The sequence below is a fragment of the Saccopteryx leptura genome, chromosome 3, assembly GCF_036850995.1.
Source record: "Saccopteryx leptura isolate mSacLep1 chromosome 3, mSacLep1_pri_phased_curated, whole genome shotgun sequence".
NCBI classification, from domain to species: Eukaryota; Metazoa; Chordata; class Mammalia; order Chiroptera; family Emballonuridae; genus Saccopteryx; species Saccopteryx leptura.
In genome coordinates, this window is record NC_089505.1 from 65,949,681 (window position 1) to 65,967,463 (window position 17,783).

General features: G+C 53.6%; 1 protein-coding gene and 2 non-coding genes across 4 annotated transcripts; all 3 read left to right on the forward strand.

Moving 5' to 3' along the window:
- The first annotated feature begins 2,467 nt into the window (after positions 1-2,467).
- On the forward strand, positions 2,468-11,819 carry NOP53 (NOP53 ribosome biogenesis factor). 2 transcript variants are annotated; one of them, XM_066373869.1, is made up of 13 exons: positions 2,468-2,704; positions 3,149-3,213; positions 5,449-5,557; positions 6,154-6,353; positions 6,754-6,824; positions 8,119-8,214; positions 9,358-9,462; positions 9,543-9,740; positions 10,160-10,335; positions 10,552-10,618; positions 11,327-11,403; positions 11,491-11,547; positions 11,762-11,819. In XM_066373869.1, exons 1-13 carry the CDS (start codon positions 2,481-2,483, stop codon positions 11,766-11,768), a joined length of 1,452 nt encoding a protein of 483 aa, XP_066229966.1. In that variant the 5' UTR covers positions 2,468-2,480; the 3' UTR covers positions 11,769-11,819. The 2 variants fall into 2 exon arrangements, with proteins under 2 accessions (XP_066229966.1, XP_066229968.1); XM_066373871.1 differs by lacking the exon at positions 11,762-11,819 and having other exon boundaries at positions 11,491-11,551.
- On the forward strand, positions 10,663-10,773 carry LOC136401668 (small nucleolar RNA SNORD23). The gene has a single exon (XR_010750682.1). It is a non-coding gene; the product is annotated as a small nucleolar RNA SNORD23 (small nucleolar RNA).
- A 5,122-nt stretch (positions 11,820-16,941) lies between the features above and the next one.
- Positions 16,942-17,017, forward strand: TRNAA-UGC (transfer RNA alanine (anticodon UGC)). Its single transcript has one exon. It is a non-coding gene; the product is annotated as a tRNA-Ala (tRNA).
- The last annotated feature ends 766 nt before the right edge of the window (positions 17,018-17,783 follow it).

The window sequence follows — 17,783 nt, forward strand, 5'->3', positions numbered from 1 at the left end:
CCTCTCTGTCTCTCTCTTCCCCTCCCGCAGCCAGGGCTCCATTGGAGCAAAGATGGCCTGGGCGTTGGGGATGGCTCTGTGGCCTCTGCCTCAGGCGCTAGAGTGGCTCTGGTCGCAACATGGCGACCCCCAGGATGGGCAGAGCATCGCCCCCTGGTGGGCAGAGCGTTGCCCCATGGTGGGCGTGCCGGGTGGATCCCGGTCGGGCGCATGCGGGAGTCTGTCTGACTGTCTCTCCCCATTTCCAGCTTCAGAAAAATGAGAAGAAAAAAAAAAAAAAAAAAGATTTAGTTGATTCTAAAATGAAGTTCAGGGGTGAGGTGGTAACAAGAGCTACCATTCAGATGCCAGGCACAATCTTAGTGCTTTGTATAAAAAATATATTATCTCATTTAATCTTCGGAATTAATCAACGAGGGAGATGTACTGTTATCTCCATTTTACAGATGAGGAAACTGAGGCAAAGCTAAGTAGCTTGCCCAAGATTAATGACAGAGTGTGTGCTTCTAGGGTTCTAACAGTGTATGTTTCCAACATTACTTGCATATAAATTTCTGTCCTTCCAACCTCCACTGTAAAGCCAGGAGCCATGGCCAGGGCCACTATCATAGCAGCCTCCTGGCCCATGCAGGTTCGCATTGGATTCGGACAGTCGGTAAAGAAACAATGGAGCCAAAAACTGGTGGGCCATAGTCTTTAATTCTAGCTTGCACTCGGTGGGCAAGCAAAAACACTCACTGGGCTCCAAAACCCACTCACATTCAGTGCTCACAAAGTCACTGACTTATCCGAGTTTCCTAGAATCAAAGGTTTCTAGCTCACCAGCCTTATTCTCCTCAGTTCCCCATCTCCTTCCTTATCCCAGATACAAACTCGACACAAACTGGCATCTCACTCAGCACTCTGCCATCTTGGCTGCTTCTCCTGGCCACATGGCCTCTTTCTGCTCTGCTCCCTCTGCTCTCTCATGCTAATCATCCCAGGAACCAAGAGAGCAAGCTCCCGCTCCATCCCCATTTTATAGTGTAGAAATCCAAACCCTTAATCCAATATACAAAATAGGGAAGTCTCTAATACAAAGTCACTTTCTGAGGCATGATTGGATTGTACCACCCCACATCAAAAAGGGTAGGAAAGGCTTAATCCCAAAACCAAGCCCCAGGCTACAAGGATTCTGCCTGCCTTTAGCCCACCCCAACACACATTAATATCACCTGGGCGACGGCCTCCTCGTGTTATCTTTAACAAAGTGAGCATAATACATTTTATCTGCCCAACATCCACATTCTTTTTTTTTTTTTTTTTTTTTTTACAGGGACAGAGAGGGAGTCAGAGAGAGGAATAGATAGGGACAGACAGGAATGGAGAGAGATGAGAAGCATCAATCATTAGTTTTTCATTGTGACACCTTAGTTGTTCATTGATTGCTTTCTCATGTGTGCCTTGACTACGGGCCTTCAGCAGAGCTAGTGACCCCTTGCTTGAGCCAGCAACCTTGGGTCCAAGCTGGTGAGCTTTTTTCTTTTTCTTTTTTTTTTTTTTGCTAGAGCCAGATGAGCCGGTGCTCAAGCTGGCGACCTCGGGGTCTCGAATCTGGGTCCTCCACATCCCAGTCCGACGATCTATCCACTGCGCCACCGCCTGGTCAGGCCCAACCTCCACATTTCCAGGATTCCAGAATTGGTACATTGACCAGCTAAACATCCGAGATTGGAACGTGTCTTGCTCTGAATTTGCCACTCATGGTTCAGATTTTTGTTTTCAATTTTTATTTATTAATTTAAAGAGAGAGAAAGGGAGAGAGAGAGACACGGACAGAAACATCGATTTGTTGTTCTACTCTTTCATGCCTTCATTGGTTGATTCTTGTTTATGCTCTGACAGGATATCGAACGCACAACCTCCGCATTTGCAGACAATCTTCTAACCAACTAAACTACCCGGCCAGGGCCCAGATATTTCTTTTTAAAGAAGGCTGGATTAGCCCTGGCCAGGTAGCTCAGTTAGAGCATCTAACCATAGAGCATCCTCAGGATAAGCCAAAGTTGCTGGTTCATTCCTGGTCAGGAAACATACAAAAATCAACCAATGAACACATAAGTGGGAAAACAAATCAGTGTTTCTCTCTCTCTCTCTCTAAAAATCAATAAAATTTTTAAAACTAGATTAAAAAGTAATAATCAGCACATAAAAGATGAAAAACAATAGCCAGGCTTAAAAATATTCCGCGGCGGCGTGGAAACATGGTTGGCTAGAGAGGGAACCAAGACTCTAAAACCCCTGTAGGACAGGAATCTGCAGAAGAGGGAGGAGTCGTTTACCCTTTCTCAAGATGGCTGCCTCCCGGCCCCTCTGCCGCTCTAGACACTTTACCAAGATGGCATTCCCAGATATGGGTCTTGCGAGTGAGTCGAAGACCTGCGCGCGCATGCCCTAAACCGGATTTCCGCTGCGGGCAGCTGGATTCTTCCTTTAACAAGATGGCGGCGGGAAGCAGCGGCTGTGGTGGCAATCTCCGCTGGAAAAGCGAGGCCGATTCCGGTTTCCTGGGGCTGCGGCCCACTTCGGTGGACCCAGCGTTAAGGCGGCGGCGGCGAGGCCCAAGAAATAGGAAGCGGGGCTGGCGGCGGCTTGCTCAGGAGCCGCTGGGGCTCGAAGTTGATCAGTTCCTGGAAGATGTGCGGCTGCAGGAGCGCACGAGCGGGTGCGTGGGCGGGGCTTCCGATTGTTGGGCCACGTTCTGTAGGTCGGGTGCGAGGCGGAGCGTGCGGGGGGACTTCGAGGTGCTCCCTGTCCCGGGTACCCCTAGGGAATCCCAGAGTAAGGGCTGGGGAGCCGGGGTGGATGGCTGGGGAACTTCCCAGAGTTACCAAATGGAAGACTCACAGTTAAATTAGAATTCAGGTAATCAAGGATCGTAATTTTCTAGCGTCTGTGTTTCATGCACCCATCCTAGCACGATGAATGTTAAGAATTTTGTAAACTGATGGGAGAAGCTTTAGCTTGAAGGGGTCTCATACCAGCAAGAGGATGGTTGAATGAGCCAGAGGGGAGCTGGGCCCTGCCTGAGAGGTTAAACCTACTCCTTCTGCTGCATCTTGTCCCTCCCTCACACCTGTGGCTGACATTTTGTTTTTCCATCTTCCAGTGGCTTGGTAGCAGAGGCCCCCGATGAAAAACTCTTCTTCGTGGATACTGGTTCCAAGGATAGAGGTGAGGAAGGGTTTTGTGGTGTTGCAGGACAGTGACTGGTTGATGTCTAGTTTCTGAGACTATCTGGTTGATGACATGGTTTGAATGGCGAATACCTTCCATAAAGGGACTTAACTATAAACAAGAGGACCTGGAATGCACAGATAGCAGGCTAGGCACTAACGTAAAGAAGTCAGATTTTCTTTTTGAGGTTTCAGAGATCTCAACGACCAGAAAAGCCATCACTGGTCCACTTGATGAGTAGATGAGACATAAACTAGAAGGGCTTATTAACTTACTGGAAAGCAAGTCAAGGACCTGCTGTAAGGAATCAGACCAGTTTTAGTTAATAGAATGTGCTTTACCAAGAAGTAGAGGGTCCTCTTTAAGTGGGTGAGAAACTTGTCTTAATCTGCTAGTCATGATTTGCCAAAGTGTAGGGTTGGGATGTGCTGAAACAAATGGAGAAGTGAATTAGGGATTATTAGGGTGTGTGTGAATACCTGGAAACACAAAGAACAGCCACTCTGGGCCTGACCTGTGATAGATAGCTCAGTGGGTAGAGCATTGACCTGGGATGCTGAGGTCCCAGGTTCGAAACCCTGAGGTTGCTAGCCTGAGCATGGGATCAGCGACATGATCCGTGGTCGGTGACTTGAGCCCAAAGGTCACTGGCTTGAGCAAGGGACCTCTGGCTCGGTTGGAGCCACCCCCCACCTGGGCAGGACACGTTTGAGAAGCAATCAGTGAACTTAAATGTTGCAACTCTGTGTTGATGCTTCTCATATCTCTCCTTTCCCCTCTCTAAAAACAACAAAACAGGCACTCTGCTTTAATGAGGGGATAGAGAACAAGCTAAGGGGTCTGCAATGGAAAAGCTGATAGCTGTAATGCAAGTGGCAAAGCTGCTTTAATAGCAGGGCACCTGTAAGGATCATGTTTGAGATCAGTCTAGGGACCTATTCTAACCAAAGTGAGTGGAATCGTTTCAGTGAGCAGAGAAGGAGTGAAGGGGCCTTCCAGGTGTACGGGATGTTCAGTGAGCAGGTAAGAGAGAGTTAAAGAGGTCATTTTCACAGAAGTGAGTAGATCTGGGCTGCAGACACAGTTAAGTCAGAGCTGGCCTAGTGAGCAGGTGAGGTTTTGCAGGCTGCTTTGTGTAGTAGGAAGTTGCTGGGGAACAGGGTGGGGGAGTGTTCATAGATCTGCTTTGGGCTAAAAGAAGGTAGAAAGACAGTAGCAATTGTGCACTTTCACAGGTGATTGGTGTGCTTTGAGCCCACACGGCCCTGTGAGGTAGGCATTAATGTTCTCAATTTGGGAGCACAGAGGAGCAAAGTCATTATGAGGTTCCACGGTAAATGGAAGGTTACACATTTTGTCCCAGTACATACTGTCTGGACAAAAAAGACTAAAGAGGGCCCTGGCCGGTTGGCTCAGTGGTAGAGCGTCGGCCTGGCGTGCAGAAGTCCCGGGCTCGATTCCCGGCCAGGGCACACAGGAGAGGCGCCCATCTGCTTCTCCACCCCTCCCTCTCTCCTTCCTCTCTGTCTCTCTCTCCCCCTCCTGCAGCCAAGGCTCCATTGGAGCAAAGATGGCCCGGGCGCTGGGGATGGCTCCTTGGCCTCTGCCCGAGGCGCTAGAGTGGCTCTGGTTGCAACAGAGCGACGCCCCAGAGGGGCAGAGCATCGCCCCCTGGTGGGCGTGCCAGGTGGATCCCGGTCGGGCGCATGCGGGAGTCTGTCTGACTGTCTCTCCCCATTTACAGCTTCAGAAAAAAAAAAAAAAAAAAAGACTAAAGAGTTCTTGATTTTTACTATTAAGTTTTAGAAGTAGAAGCAGAAAGTCCTGTTGTGCTGAGAATCGGCCATATTGGGTCCTGAGTCGGCTTCTGGGCCTCGGTGTCACCTGGCCACATGCTTCCTTCCATGTTAGTGTTACTGGTTCTGTGGCCATTCCCCTGCTGTGTCTGAAAGCCTGTGATGTACAGGGCTGTGGGTCTGACTCCTCTGTGTCCTCAGCACAGGGCTGCGTCCAGCTGGCCCAGGAAGGGGCGGGGGGCAGAGAGCTTGGGCAACTTGGGCCCTGTGCTTGGGGGCCTAATTCCTCAGGTGGGGGCCTGGAGTCAGCCTGGGGCCCCCACGCGTCTGTGCTGGGACACAGGTCTGATGGAACTGAATCGTGGTGGGAGGGGAGTTGGCCCTGGGATGTGAGGTGACCTGAGGCCTTGACTTCTCTCCTTCCTCCCACTCCTAGAGCTAAGCAAGAAGAGGACCAAAAGCCAGAAGAGGTCCCTGCTTCTCAAGAAACCTCTTCGGGTCGACCTTGTTTTAGAAAACACGTCCAAGATCCCTGCTCCCAAAGAGTGAGTCAGACCCTTCTTTTCCAGTGTATGTGGGCCTCCCGCCTTCTCTGCAGCACCCCCCACTCACTTTCTGGGGTTGCCTAGGGGTGGGGAGTAGGTTGGGTGTGGGCTTTGGAGAATGGATTGGGGCAGTGAGGCAGGGGCTGGACGCAGTGGCTGAAGTAGGCGAGGATGGGTCTGGACCTTCCCAGGGACTCGGGGTGGAGAGGAGGGGATTGTGGGAGCCATTGTCAGGAGACAGGTCGGGCAGGGCTTAGTGACTGATCCCTGAGGGAGGGGCTAGTGGGTGGGGCGGCCCCTGAGATGGGAATAGGTGAGGAGGAGTGGTTGGGGACTGGGCTGAGCTCAGTGCTGTGTGGTGTGTGAGGTGCCTGGGAGACACTCAGAGCAAGGGCCCCAGAGGCTACTGGGTCAGGGGTGGGCAGAGTTAGGAGGAAGCCCACCTTGCCTTGGCGGGGGCTGCTGGAGGAGGAGCTGCAGGAGTCTGGGGGAGAAAGGGGTGGAGAGCCCAATGCAAGGGTAGGGATACCTCAGGAGCCGGGGCTTCCCAGCCCTGTGCCGTAGTCACTTCACCTGTGCGACTTCCCCTACCCCAGCATCCTCGCCCACCAGGTCCCCAACGCCAAGAAGCTCAAGCGGAAGGAGAAGTTATGGGAGAAGCTGGCGAGGCAGGGCGAGCTGCCCCGCGAGGTGCGCAGGGCGCAGGCCCGACTCCTCCACCCTCCTGTTGCCAAAGCCAAGCCCGGACCGCAGGACACCGTGGAGCGGCCCTTCTACGATCTCTGGGCCAAAGATAGTGAGTGCCCTGCTTTCCCTGTGGGAGGGGACAGGGCTGCCACACACAGCTGTGCATGTTGCGCCGGTGCGCAAGGGGGTGCCCTGTAGGGGTTGTTTGACGACCTTCAGCAAAGTCAGCTAGCTATCTTGAAGTGGCTCCCCTTTCCCTTCCCGGAGTGGGCTCTCCTGAGGGCGGGCTCCTTACCCCTCAGCCTCGGGTCTCTCCTGCCTTCTGGGGCCCGACCAGCTGCTCTCTTGTCTGGCTTTTGAAGCCCGGGGTCTGAGAATCAGTTCTTCTCTCACCTGTGCTTCAGAGCCATCTCTGTAAAGGGGAGGGGTAGGAGGGAGAGAGTCCCCCAAGGCCACGCTGTGTCCCCATGCTGGAAAGCCCCTAGCCGCTGCCCTTACTGCCTCCACAGACCCCCTGGAGCGGCCGTTGGCTGGCCAGGACATGTTTTTCCTGGAGCAGACCAAGAAGAAAGGAGTGAGGGTGAGACTGCATCTGAGTGGTGTCCTGGGCAGTGGGGGGTCAGGAGGAGCTGGGGAGCAGTGGGGGGTCTGGGGAGCAGTGGGGGGGGGGGCTAGGAGGGTTCTGCCTTTGGCTGGTGAGCCCAGGTCTCAGCCTGCCCACCCTGTGACATGGTGGCAAGGTGGGGCCATAAAGGGAGAGAGCAGAGTGCTTTAGGGAAGGACAGGGAAGCCCTTGCTGGAAGGAGGATGGTACTACTGGGCCAGGAGCCTGAGGGAGCCTCCAGGCCAGGGGAGGGCAGGGCTGTGGATCAGGAGGAGGAGGAGAGGGGTCTGCCAGGTGGGAGGGAGTGGGGGAAGGGAGCAGGCCCGGGGGACACAGGGATGTCGGACTTTTGTTTAGGAGAGCTGCTCTGCGCAGGTGGGATTGAGGTGGCAGGGGACGAGGGCAGTGGGGTGTGGGGAGGGCAGGGACAGGGGTGTCCAGGGTGACCTGGGCTGCTGCTGGGGTGGAGGCCAGGCGGGCAGGGATGAGCAAAGGCTGTGAGTGGAGGTGCCGTCGAGGGTGCTGCTCAGATGTGAGCCAGCACTCGTATCTTTGGGGCCGTGTTAAGCCGCAGAGGGCCATCGGACCCAGGGTTACGTTTCTCACAGGGTCCCTGGTGGATCGAGGCTGTGCTGTGAGTCTCTTTCGGCCCTGCCCTGCTCTGACAGACACTGCTGCAGATTTCAGAGGGACAGGCTGCGGTGACTAAAGTCAAGACCCGCAAAGCTTCTGATATTAAGGCGGTGGTGGTGAAGGGTAGGGTTTTAAACAGGCCTCCTATTTTTCGGATACTTTGTTCATCGCCTAAGCTATGGATGATTGATCCAGAGCATATGAATAGTATAGCCTTGCAGAGTGCATGCGTGCAGATGTGGAGGAATGCTAGGTGGGGTTGGTTAATTCCAATGGTTACTATTATTAAGCCCAGTTGGCTGGAGGTGGAAAAGAACGATTTTTTTGACGTCATTTTGGATAAGGGTCCATGTGTTCTTATATAAATGTCGCCCGCCACATGGGTCACAGGGACTCATCTCAGGAAAGGTGGCCATAGCCTTTGTCTGCAGGAGCTTGCTGGTCCTGGGATGCCACTCTGGGGAGTACCGGGTGTCCCTGTTGCAGACACCGGACCCCATAGCACCTCCTAGCTTGGAGGCTGTGGGCCGCACTGAGGCATCAGGGCCCCGGGGCTTGGAGTCCCGGCCCTGGAGCTCGTGCGGACATGAGGCCGGGGGCTCCCAGGCCTTATCTTGCTTTGGGTTTTGTCCTCCAGCGGCCGCCACGTCTCCTCACCAAGCCGTCCCAGGTGCCCGCCGTGGAGGTGACGCCCGCTGGGGCCTCCTACAACCCAACCTTTGCGGACCACCAGGTACACAGCCCTGTCTTCAGTCGGTGCCTGCCCACTGGGGGCTGGAGACTTGGCAGTGACCAGGACAGTCCAGGGCCTGCCCTCCTGGGGCGTCCGGTCCAATGGGGAGACAGACCTGTCCCCAGACAGGGATGACCCCGAGTGGGCAGGGTCGGGAAGCAGGAACCTAGAGGGGTCAGGAGACCCAGCCTTGGGGATCGACAGGGCTGGCAGGAGGAGGGGACAGTGGCTGAGACAGAGGGCAGTTCGCTGTGAGGAGAGGGGGATGGGGATTTCAAGCAGGGGAACAGCATGTGCAGAGGCCCAGAGGTGAGTGAGTCCCTGGCTCCTTCTGGGACGTTCACGGAACCAAGGGTGCCGAATGCCTTACTGACCTGTTAACAGACAAGCCCTGGGACCGAGTGAGGTTTGTGCAAGACCGGAGGTGGTTTAGCAGCAGGAGATCTGGCTGTGAAAGAGTCACTGTGTTCATGTCACAGTTTGTTGAGCACGGGTGTCATGAACAGAGGGGGACACACCTCTGCTCTTGGAGGACACATGTTCCCGGAGAGAAATCAAGGTTCTGAGTAGATGCAGGACACGAGTGAGAGCTGTTGCTCCTCTTTCGTGATTAGAGGGTCTCAGCCAACAGCAGTAGAGGTGGTGGTTCTCACCTGGTAACAGTTTCTGGAAACCAACGCCGATGGCTTCCGGATGAGTGTGGCACTAGCTGCAGTCTGTTCCCTGTTGGACTGACATGGGCGGCGTGGTGCCGGGGGGCAGGGGAAGAACAGGCAGTCTTTTTTTTAAAAGCACATGATCTGCCCACTGACAGGGCACATTTCAGTGGTTTTTAGTATAGTCACCGAACTGTGTAGCCGTCACCACAATTTTAGAACGTTCATCACCCCAGAGAGAAATCTCAGGCCCATGTCACCGTAGGTCCAGTCTCCCCCAGTCATATGCAGCCGCCATGCTCCTTCCCGTCTGTGGCTCTGCCATTTGTGGGTATCTCATGTGAAGAAAAACTGTACGGTGCGTGGAGAGCACACCGTCCTAGGGGAGCCAGGGAGAGGAGAGGCCGGAGTACTGGAGGGCGGGCAGTCTTTAAAACCCAGGGGAGGGCTCATGGCTCTGGCTTTACCCACCCCCGCCCCTGTGCAGACCCTGCTCTGGGAAGCCCACGAGGTCGAGCTGCAGCGGCAGAAGGAGGCAGAGAAGCTGGAGCGGCAGCTAGCCCTGCCCTCCGGGGAGCAGACCGCCACCCAGGTGAGCCCGCAGCTGCCCGCCCACCCCTCCTTCCCTGGGCCTCCGCCTCGCCCGGCCCCTGACACTCTTTCTCTCCCTAGGAGTCTACGTTTGAGGAGCTGTGCCAGGGGCTGCTGGAGGAGTCAGATGGGGAGGGGGAGCCAGGCGTGGGCCAGGACATGGGCCCCGAGGCGGCCAGAGAGCAGGCTGGAGGAGCCTCGGCCGCACCCGCCCGCCTGGCCGCTGTGGAGAAGAAGACAGAGCAGCAGCGTCGGCGGGAAAAGGCTGCCCGGATGCTGGTGAGCACCTGCAGCTCAGGTCTGCTTGCCTTGCCCCCGCCGCCTGATTTCTCCTCAGCCTGCTCTCTCTTATGTCTGCAGCCTGCCTTCTCTAATCCCTGCAGCCTGCGTTTGATCATTTGGGGTCCTTTTAGCTGCTCTGCTAGCCGAGACCCATTTACCAGCGCCCAACAGGCGCTGCTAAGGTTTGGGGGTACAGAGGGGACAGGCTAGACCAAGGTCCTGCCCATCAGGGGCTGGGATGTATGGACCACTGACAGACAAATGGGTAGGGAAGGCTGTTCCAGAACCCACTGCTGTGTTCTGTGCTCTGGTACCAGGAGAGACCTGTGGGAGGCGGCATTGGAGGGGCAGCGGGTGGAGACGGCCCGCAGGGCCCATGCCGCTGGACCAAGCCCTGACTCCAGCTGTCTCTGCAGGAGGTCCAGCGGGCCGCAGTGCGGGCCGCCCGGCTGCAGCACCAGGAGCTCTTCAGGCTGCGTGGGATCAAGGCCCAGGTGGCGCAGCGGCTGGCCGAGCTGGCACGGCGGCGGGCACGACGGCAGGCACGGCGGCTGGCTGAGGCCGACAGGCCCCGCAGGCTGGGGCGGCTCAAGTGAGGCCCAGGCTGGGGGCTCCTGGGGTGGCCGGAGGGGTCCTCATCCCCTGCCCAGTGCCTCCTGCCTGTGCTTAGCCGGTGCCTTCTTAGAAGACCATGTCTTTCCTCCAGATCCCTGTGTTCGCAAGGCCCCCTCCCAGCCCACCCTTCCCTGAGGGACTTTGGACCCCGTGCTCTGGCCCAGGCCCCCTGAACGCCCTGTCTGTCCTCCAGGTATCAGGCCCTTGACATCGATGTGCAGCTCAGCTCAGAGCTGTCTGACTCGCTGCGGACCCTGAAGGTACTTGCCCGTCGGGGTGGCGAGGTTCTGTAAGGGGACGCCCGTGCCCAGTGATGATACCTATCCTTGCTCCCCGTGCCCCTCAGGGGCTGTGGGTGACATCATGGCTGCCCCCAGGCTGGTCTGGTGGGACTGATGCCTGGGGGCTGAGGGCGCAGGGTGCTGAGATTGTGGTCCCCTGGGGTGAGGGGCCAGATGGTGTGATGGTTTGACCCTGTGACCCTCGGGCCTTTCTTCCCAGCCATGTCCCATTGCAGCCCCTGGTCTCTGGCCTCTGTCCTCTCCAATCCCAGAGGGGTCACTCTAAAGCTCAAAATGGACCTTGTCCTCTCAGGACCTTCCATGGCTCCTTGGAGCCCCAGAAGAAAGTCCAGATCCAGCTTTTGTGTTCCGATAGCTGGCTGGCCATGTCCCCCTCTGAGCCGGGCCTGGCCCTGCTCTCCTGCCTGCATGCCCTTTTCCACATCGCTGGCCTCCTTCCTGTGCTTCCTCCAAACCTGGCTTAGGTGGCTGTGGGTCAGTGCCCATCACCCCATGAGCTCAGGCCCAGCTGAGTCCCTGGTGTCCGAGGACAGCTGGGTGTCTTCGCCCACAAGGAGCTTGTAGGGGCTGAGCCTCCCCTGGAGCCATGGCTGGACCCTTCCGAGAGGTCAGAGACCCATAGGTTTCTGCCACGCACCCACTGAGACCTTCTCCTCTGTCCCGCAGCCCGAGGGCAACATCCTCCGTGACTGTTTCAAGAGCTTCCAGAGGAGAAACATGATCGAGCCCCGGGAGAGAGCCAAGTGAGGACTGGGCTGCTGGGGGGGGGGGGGGGCTCGGAGCATGCCTGCTGTAGGGGGCTGGCCCCTCACCTGCACTCTGTCCTCCAGGTTCAAGCGCAAGTACAAAGTGAAGCTGGTGGAGAAGCGGGCGTTCCGAGAGATCCAGTGAGTGATGTCCCCCTTCTCTGCCCGCTGGGTCCCCGGCCCTTCTAAACCCAGTAATTGTGGCCGGTTGTTGGAGGGTCAGTCCACCAGATGCACCTGAACCCAGAGTTGGGGCAGGAGGGAAATGGAAGGACCCAAACCAGAGGGGGCAGTCAAGTGGGTGAGAATGTGGGCCCCCTCCCCTTCCCACCTCAGCACCCTCCTCTGTCCCCAGGTTGTAGCTGGTGCTGGACACGCACCTCGCCCTTCAATAAAGCACCTTCTGACCTACACCCTGGGCCTCGTGTGGACTTCCCCTGCTGTGGCAGCTCCTCTCTGTCCGTCCCCCTGTAGCACACAAGGATGGAGGTTCCAGAACCTTCATCTCCACCAAAGCCTGATGAGAAGTCAGGATGTCCCTCGGGGCAGGGTGGGCAGCTGGTCCCCAGAGTGAGGAAGGTCTTAGAGGGATGGGGCTGGCAGGGTGGATGGGTGTGGAGTGGAGGGAGGGAGAGGGCGGTCACACCTGGGTTTCTGACTGGGCGGGGGGATAGCCCACGGCTCTTTGTCCCAGTTGGTGACAGCCCTGTCACATTGGCAGTGGCAGCAGCTCATGTTTGCTGGGTACCTCTTGTATTTTCCAGCATTTGGACAGTCACTGAGCCCTCACGACAACCCCATTAGGGAGGGCCAGACTTGCCCCATTTTAAAGGTGAGGAAATGGAAGCACATCAAAGAGGGTAATTTTCTCCCTTCACACCACCTATTTAATATTTTTCAAAACCTTAATTCTACAAGGAGTAAAGGACTTCATTCTCACTGTAACTCACTGAGGACGGGGTGGAAAGATGCGAAACACCAGGGCTGTCGTCCTTGACCTATGCCCTCCATTCACGCCCTCTCTGCAGAGGTGGCTGTCACTGTAGTTTGGGCTTAAGGATGCCATTATGTCCCGTGTGATCCTATTAAAAAACAATTGTCCATTTCAAAATAGAATTTTTTTTTCTGTGTCTTGGATACCATCACAACGTGGTTCCTAACTTGTTTTTTATTGCATCTTAGAGGACTTGCAGTGGTTTGTGAGGTGCTTGCTCATTCCTTTCCACACCTGCATAGACTTCCGCCATCCAAGTGTGTCCTAGTTTCACTTGGACAGGCCCATGTGCTCCTAGCGATGCTGGAACAAGTAGCTTGCACATGATGTGTTTCACGTTCTGTACATCAAGACCCTGGAGTGAATCTCTGGGCCAAAGACAGTATATCGAAGGGGTCCTTTGATGGAGTCAGCCAAAGTGTTCTCTGAAGGCTGTGCTGATTTTTATCCAAAAGCATTGGATCCCACTTGTTTCCTCATGGATTCACTACTATGTAATCTTGCTGTGTTTACTTTACTGTCCCTGGTTGCCAGTGCAGCTAAGCATCTCTTCAAGGATCTCTGGCCTTTTACCTTTCTGTGCAGGTTCAAACCATTTTCCTTCTAGGTTGTTTGTCACTTTGTTTGTTTGTGGTAGCCCTTTATTTGTTCGGAATTTGAAGTCTGTCATGCATGTTACAAACATTTCTCCAGGGCTGATACATACATACATACATATATATATATATATATATATGTTTGTTTTATTAAGTGAGAGGCGGGGAGGCAGGGACAGACTACCGCATGCACCCCGACAGAGATCCACCCAGCAATTTCCCTACTACCAGGTTATGCTCTGCCCATGTGGGGCCACTGCTCTGTTGCTCAGCAACTGAGCTATTTTCATGCCTGAGACGAGGCCACGGAGCCATCCTCAGCACTGGAGGCCAATTTTGTTATAACCATTCGAGCCATGGCTGTGGGGAGGGGAAGAGAGAAAAATAGAGAGGGAGGTGGGGGGGGGGGGAGGGAACAGATGGTCACTTCTTCTGTGTGCCCTGAAGGGGACTCAAACCCGAGACTTCCACACCCCAGCTAATGCTCTTACCATTGAACCAACTGGACAGGGCCTGGGCTATTCTTTTTACTTTGTATACGTGTAGGGTATCTTTTGTCAGAAGTGTTCAGTGTTTTTAGTTTTGTTTTCTTTCCTTTTTATTATAGCCATTAGGAAAAGGTTTTTCAGGACAAGATATTTTTAAAACAGAGTGAGCAATTTATAAAAGAAATTGATGAAGAGACTGACGTCAGAGCCTCCCCCCTTACATCCTGTAAAATATCACCTTAAGAAATTATTCCCCTCTTTTGACCTAAAGATAAAAAGGAATGTTTTACAGAATAGTTAAGTAGGGGAAGAGACAGGGTGACAGGTTAAGGTGAAAATGAAAGCCACTTGGTGTCTGCCAGAGAACCTCATTCCGGACATCTGAACCCACAAATCTTATCTTGGAGAGTGAGGGAGGGAAGCTACTTGAAGAGGGGACAAAACTTAATAAGTGTCCAGAGGTGGCCATCAGCACATCCGTCCAATTCATGGGTGGCATGAGGTGGTCACAGCTACTCAAGCAAATTCTGCCTCCTGGACATAGTGCAGGAAATCCATGCAGTTTCTGTTGCCTCAGGAAATGAATCTGTTCCTATGTGTGCAAAACGGGTTCTGTGGCAAAGGCACGTGTGTGTGTGTGTGTTATTGCATGGCAATTACATTTCACATCTGAATTTTACTGCAAAAGGAAAAAGACTTGGAAGTGAACTTGAGTTAAATAATTGGCAAGCTGAACTGATGCTGGCCTAAACCTTCCTCTCGTTTGTCAAACAATCGGGAGGGGTGAGAGGTCGGATGGGGGATGGACAGATGCCCGGAAACCAAGTACAGCGAAATGTGAATGGCGGAATGTGGGTGGTGGGGACACGGGAAGCTCAGCTCTGCTGTTTGAAAAAGTCCTAATAGTTATCAGGAGAAAAGCACATTGGGGTTTAGTGAAAGGGTGATTGAGCTTAAGCTTCAGCCACTAATTTATGCTGATCCCTTCAAAGGCCCTACGCCTCCTTTTGAATTTGTAACTTTTTTCTAAAGCATGTTCCCTAAACTGTAAAGCTTCAGGCACCACAAAATCTGGGTCTGCCTCTGTAATGCTATACCACAGAATGAGCACAGCTTGATTTATAAAGGCTGGTGTCATCTGTAGGCAGCAGCCCAGAATTGTTAAGAGCATGGATTTAGGAGCCAGCGTCCTGATTTCAAAGCCCAGCTCTGTTACGTATCGGCTCTGTGACTTTGTGAAGGTCACTCACCCTGCTTAGGCTTCCCAGCTGCAAAATGGGCATCATGATCATACCTACCTCACTGGTTTAATCCCAGGGATTACGTGAGTGCATATGAAAGCGCTTAGAACAGGCCTTGGCACAGAGTCAGCCCTAGATGAGTGTTTGCTATTAAAACAATGTCGGGGGAAAAATTGACTTAAAAAAAAGTATGGAAACTTGCAATCTGTGCCAAAGACCCCTTACAAAGACTTTTTACCTTTTGGCCCACTGATTGCACTCTTGGGAACGTGCCCTAAGGAAATGGCCGGAAGTTTGAGGAAAAGCATAGTGCATTGGGAGGTCCTGCAGAGAGCTGTGTAGAATGGAAGGAAATGTGCTAATGGACTTGAACAAGCCTGCCGCTCTGCTCTGTGGCCACTAACCCAGGGGTGGGATGTATGTGTAATAACCGGGACTTGTTTATGTTCTGATGCTTTGTAAAAAAGGCAAACAGGATCTGGCAGTATCCATGCTGGGCTCAGCAGCCTGACCTCATGCTCAGGGTCTCTGGGCGGGGGATTCCAGGGCTACTTTCTCCTTCCTGTGACTTTCCAGCATCTCCAACTTTTCTATTTTGGAGAAAACTTAAACATAGGAATTCAAAATATGGGCAGAGATTCCCTGTTGTACGCAAAGATGTCTGCCACTGTGCTATTTGGAAGATCAGAAACAGAGGTAGTCCCAATGTAGAACAACAAGAAATGGGCTTTTACAAGTTGGTTGTCTACACTTGGGATATTTCACTATCATTTAAGAAAACATCAGCTTTTGGGAGAATTTTTAATGATCTGGGGAACTACTTGTGATGTGTCTCAGAGAACTGCTAAATGAGGAAAGGGCACACTATGACCCTGACTATTTTAACGTGATAAAACTGCAGGCAGAGGAGATACCTGGGTGGAGTACACGGGTTCACAGAGACCACACTTGGATAATGAATTATAGTGGATTGTTACTGTGAACCGTGGGAAAAAAGACACCTACTAAGGAGGGCTCCTCGTGGCTAACTGGGCTCAAATTTTAAAAAACAGCCTAGCCCTAGCTGCCATTTCTTCACTTTACAGAAAAATCTGCATTGAACTGCCTGCCTGCGTTCTTTCTGCCATCTGAGCCAGACCTTACAAAGGAGTTCCAAGCTCCTATTGCAACCAATAGGACTGAGTCTTCCCCCTAATCAGAGCTGGGCAGCTCTGACCAACCAGAGCAACTCTATTCTGACCAATCAGGACAGTGCTTTTTGGACCAATCAAGCTGTGAGGATTTGGAGTCCTCATTTGCATGAGGATAAACCAGTCAGGGACCAGGGGCTGGAACTTCTGTCTATATAAGCCAACTCCCCCCTGAGTACTGGAGCACATCTTCCTTTTCTGCAAAGATTGAGACTGTTCCTGGCTGAGCTGAAATGCTGAAGGTGCCTCGCTGGAGCAGAGGGGACAAGTGCAACAGCACGAAGCTGGCCTAGGCTAACTGTGTACAGCAGAGCAGACCAGTGGGGAGTAGAGCTGTCCAGGGAGAGAGAGGTGCGGCCCCAGGGCTGCCTCAGCTGTGCTGTCTTGCAGTTGAGCTGTCCCATAATGGGACTATCACAAGAGAGCTGTTTTGCACTGAATAGAACTTCCTTTTTCCCTGCATCCCAAACTGGAAATCCCTGTTGGTGTTAAATTGGTGCCTGCGACCTACCAACCGGTTGACACTCTTTCTCACATCTGCTTTTCTGTCTCTTCGCTTGCTCCCTGTTCTTTATTTCAGGGGACAATGGGCTTGGCTGACCTCCACCCACCTGCCCCACTGCAGAGGTGGGAACAGCTGCCGTATTTCCCACTGTTTCAGCTGCATTCTGGACACAGACAGGGTCCTAGCAGTTAGAGTCCCTCCAGAGAAGCGAACTGCAGACGTGATCTAGGGTCACAGCCAGGACTGAAGGTTCTTGAACCCGGTGGTGCCAGCGGCAGCCTCAGAGGCAGCAGCACCTCTGGTTCGTGGGTTCTGGGCTGTCATCCTGGGCATCGTTTCCAAGGGCCAGATCGAGCCCACTACTCCAGCCTCCCAGGGTTGTATAAGCGCCTAGTTCCCTGTATTAAATAACTTCCTGTTTAAAGCACCAGGCATGGTTTCTGTTTAGGTTTTGATCTCTGCCCTCAACAATCATGCCTGCTTTTACATTAAGGAAAATAATTTTTAAAATTCTAAGCTTTGCCCTGGCCGGTTGGCTCAGTGGTAGAGCGTCGGCCTTGCGTGCAGGAGTCCCGGGTTTGATTCCCGGCCAGGGCACACAGGAGAAGCACCCATTTGCTTCTCCACCCCTCCCCCTCTCCTTCCTCTCTGTCTCTCTTCCCCTCCCGCAGCCAAGGCTCCATTGGAGCAAAGTTGGCCCGGGCGCTGAGGATGGCTCCATGGCCTCTGCCTCAGGTGCTGGAATGGCTCTGGTCGCAGCAGAGTGACGCCCCAAATGGGCAGAGCATCGCCCCCTGGTGGGCGTGCCGGGTGGATCCCGGTCGGGCGCATGCGGGAGTCTGACTGCCTCCCCATTTCCAACTTCAGAAAAATACAAAAATAAAAAATAAAAAATTCTAAGCTTTCCGAGATAAGCATGAAACAAAACCAGTGTAAAAAATTGACAGTTTTGCTCTGTTCATTCACCAGCAAAAGAGATGGTGGTGTCCTGGTCAGTGGGCTCAGTGGATAGAGCGTCAGCCCTGTGTGCGGATGTCCCAGGTTCGATTCCCGGTCAGGGCATGCTTGAGAAGCGACCATCTGCTTCTCTTCCCCTCCCTCTTCTCTCTCTCTTCCTCTCACACATCCAGTGGCTCCATTGGTTCAAGCATTGGCCCCTGGTCCTGAGGATAGCTCAGCTGATTCGAGCATAGACCCCAGATGGGGGTTGTTGGGTGGATTCAGGTGGGGGTGCATGTGGGAGTCTGTCTCTCTATCTCCTCTTCTCTCGAAAATAAAGAGAGAGAGAGAGAGAGAGAGATGCCTGACCAGGCGGTGGCACAGTGGATAGAGCGTCGGACTGGGACTCAGAGGACCCAGGTTT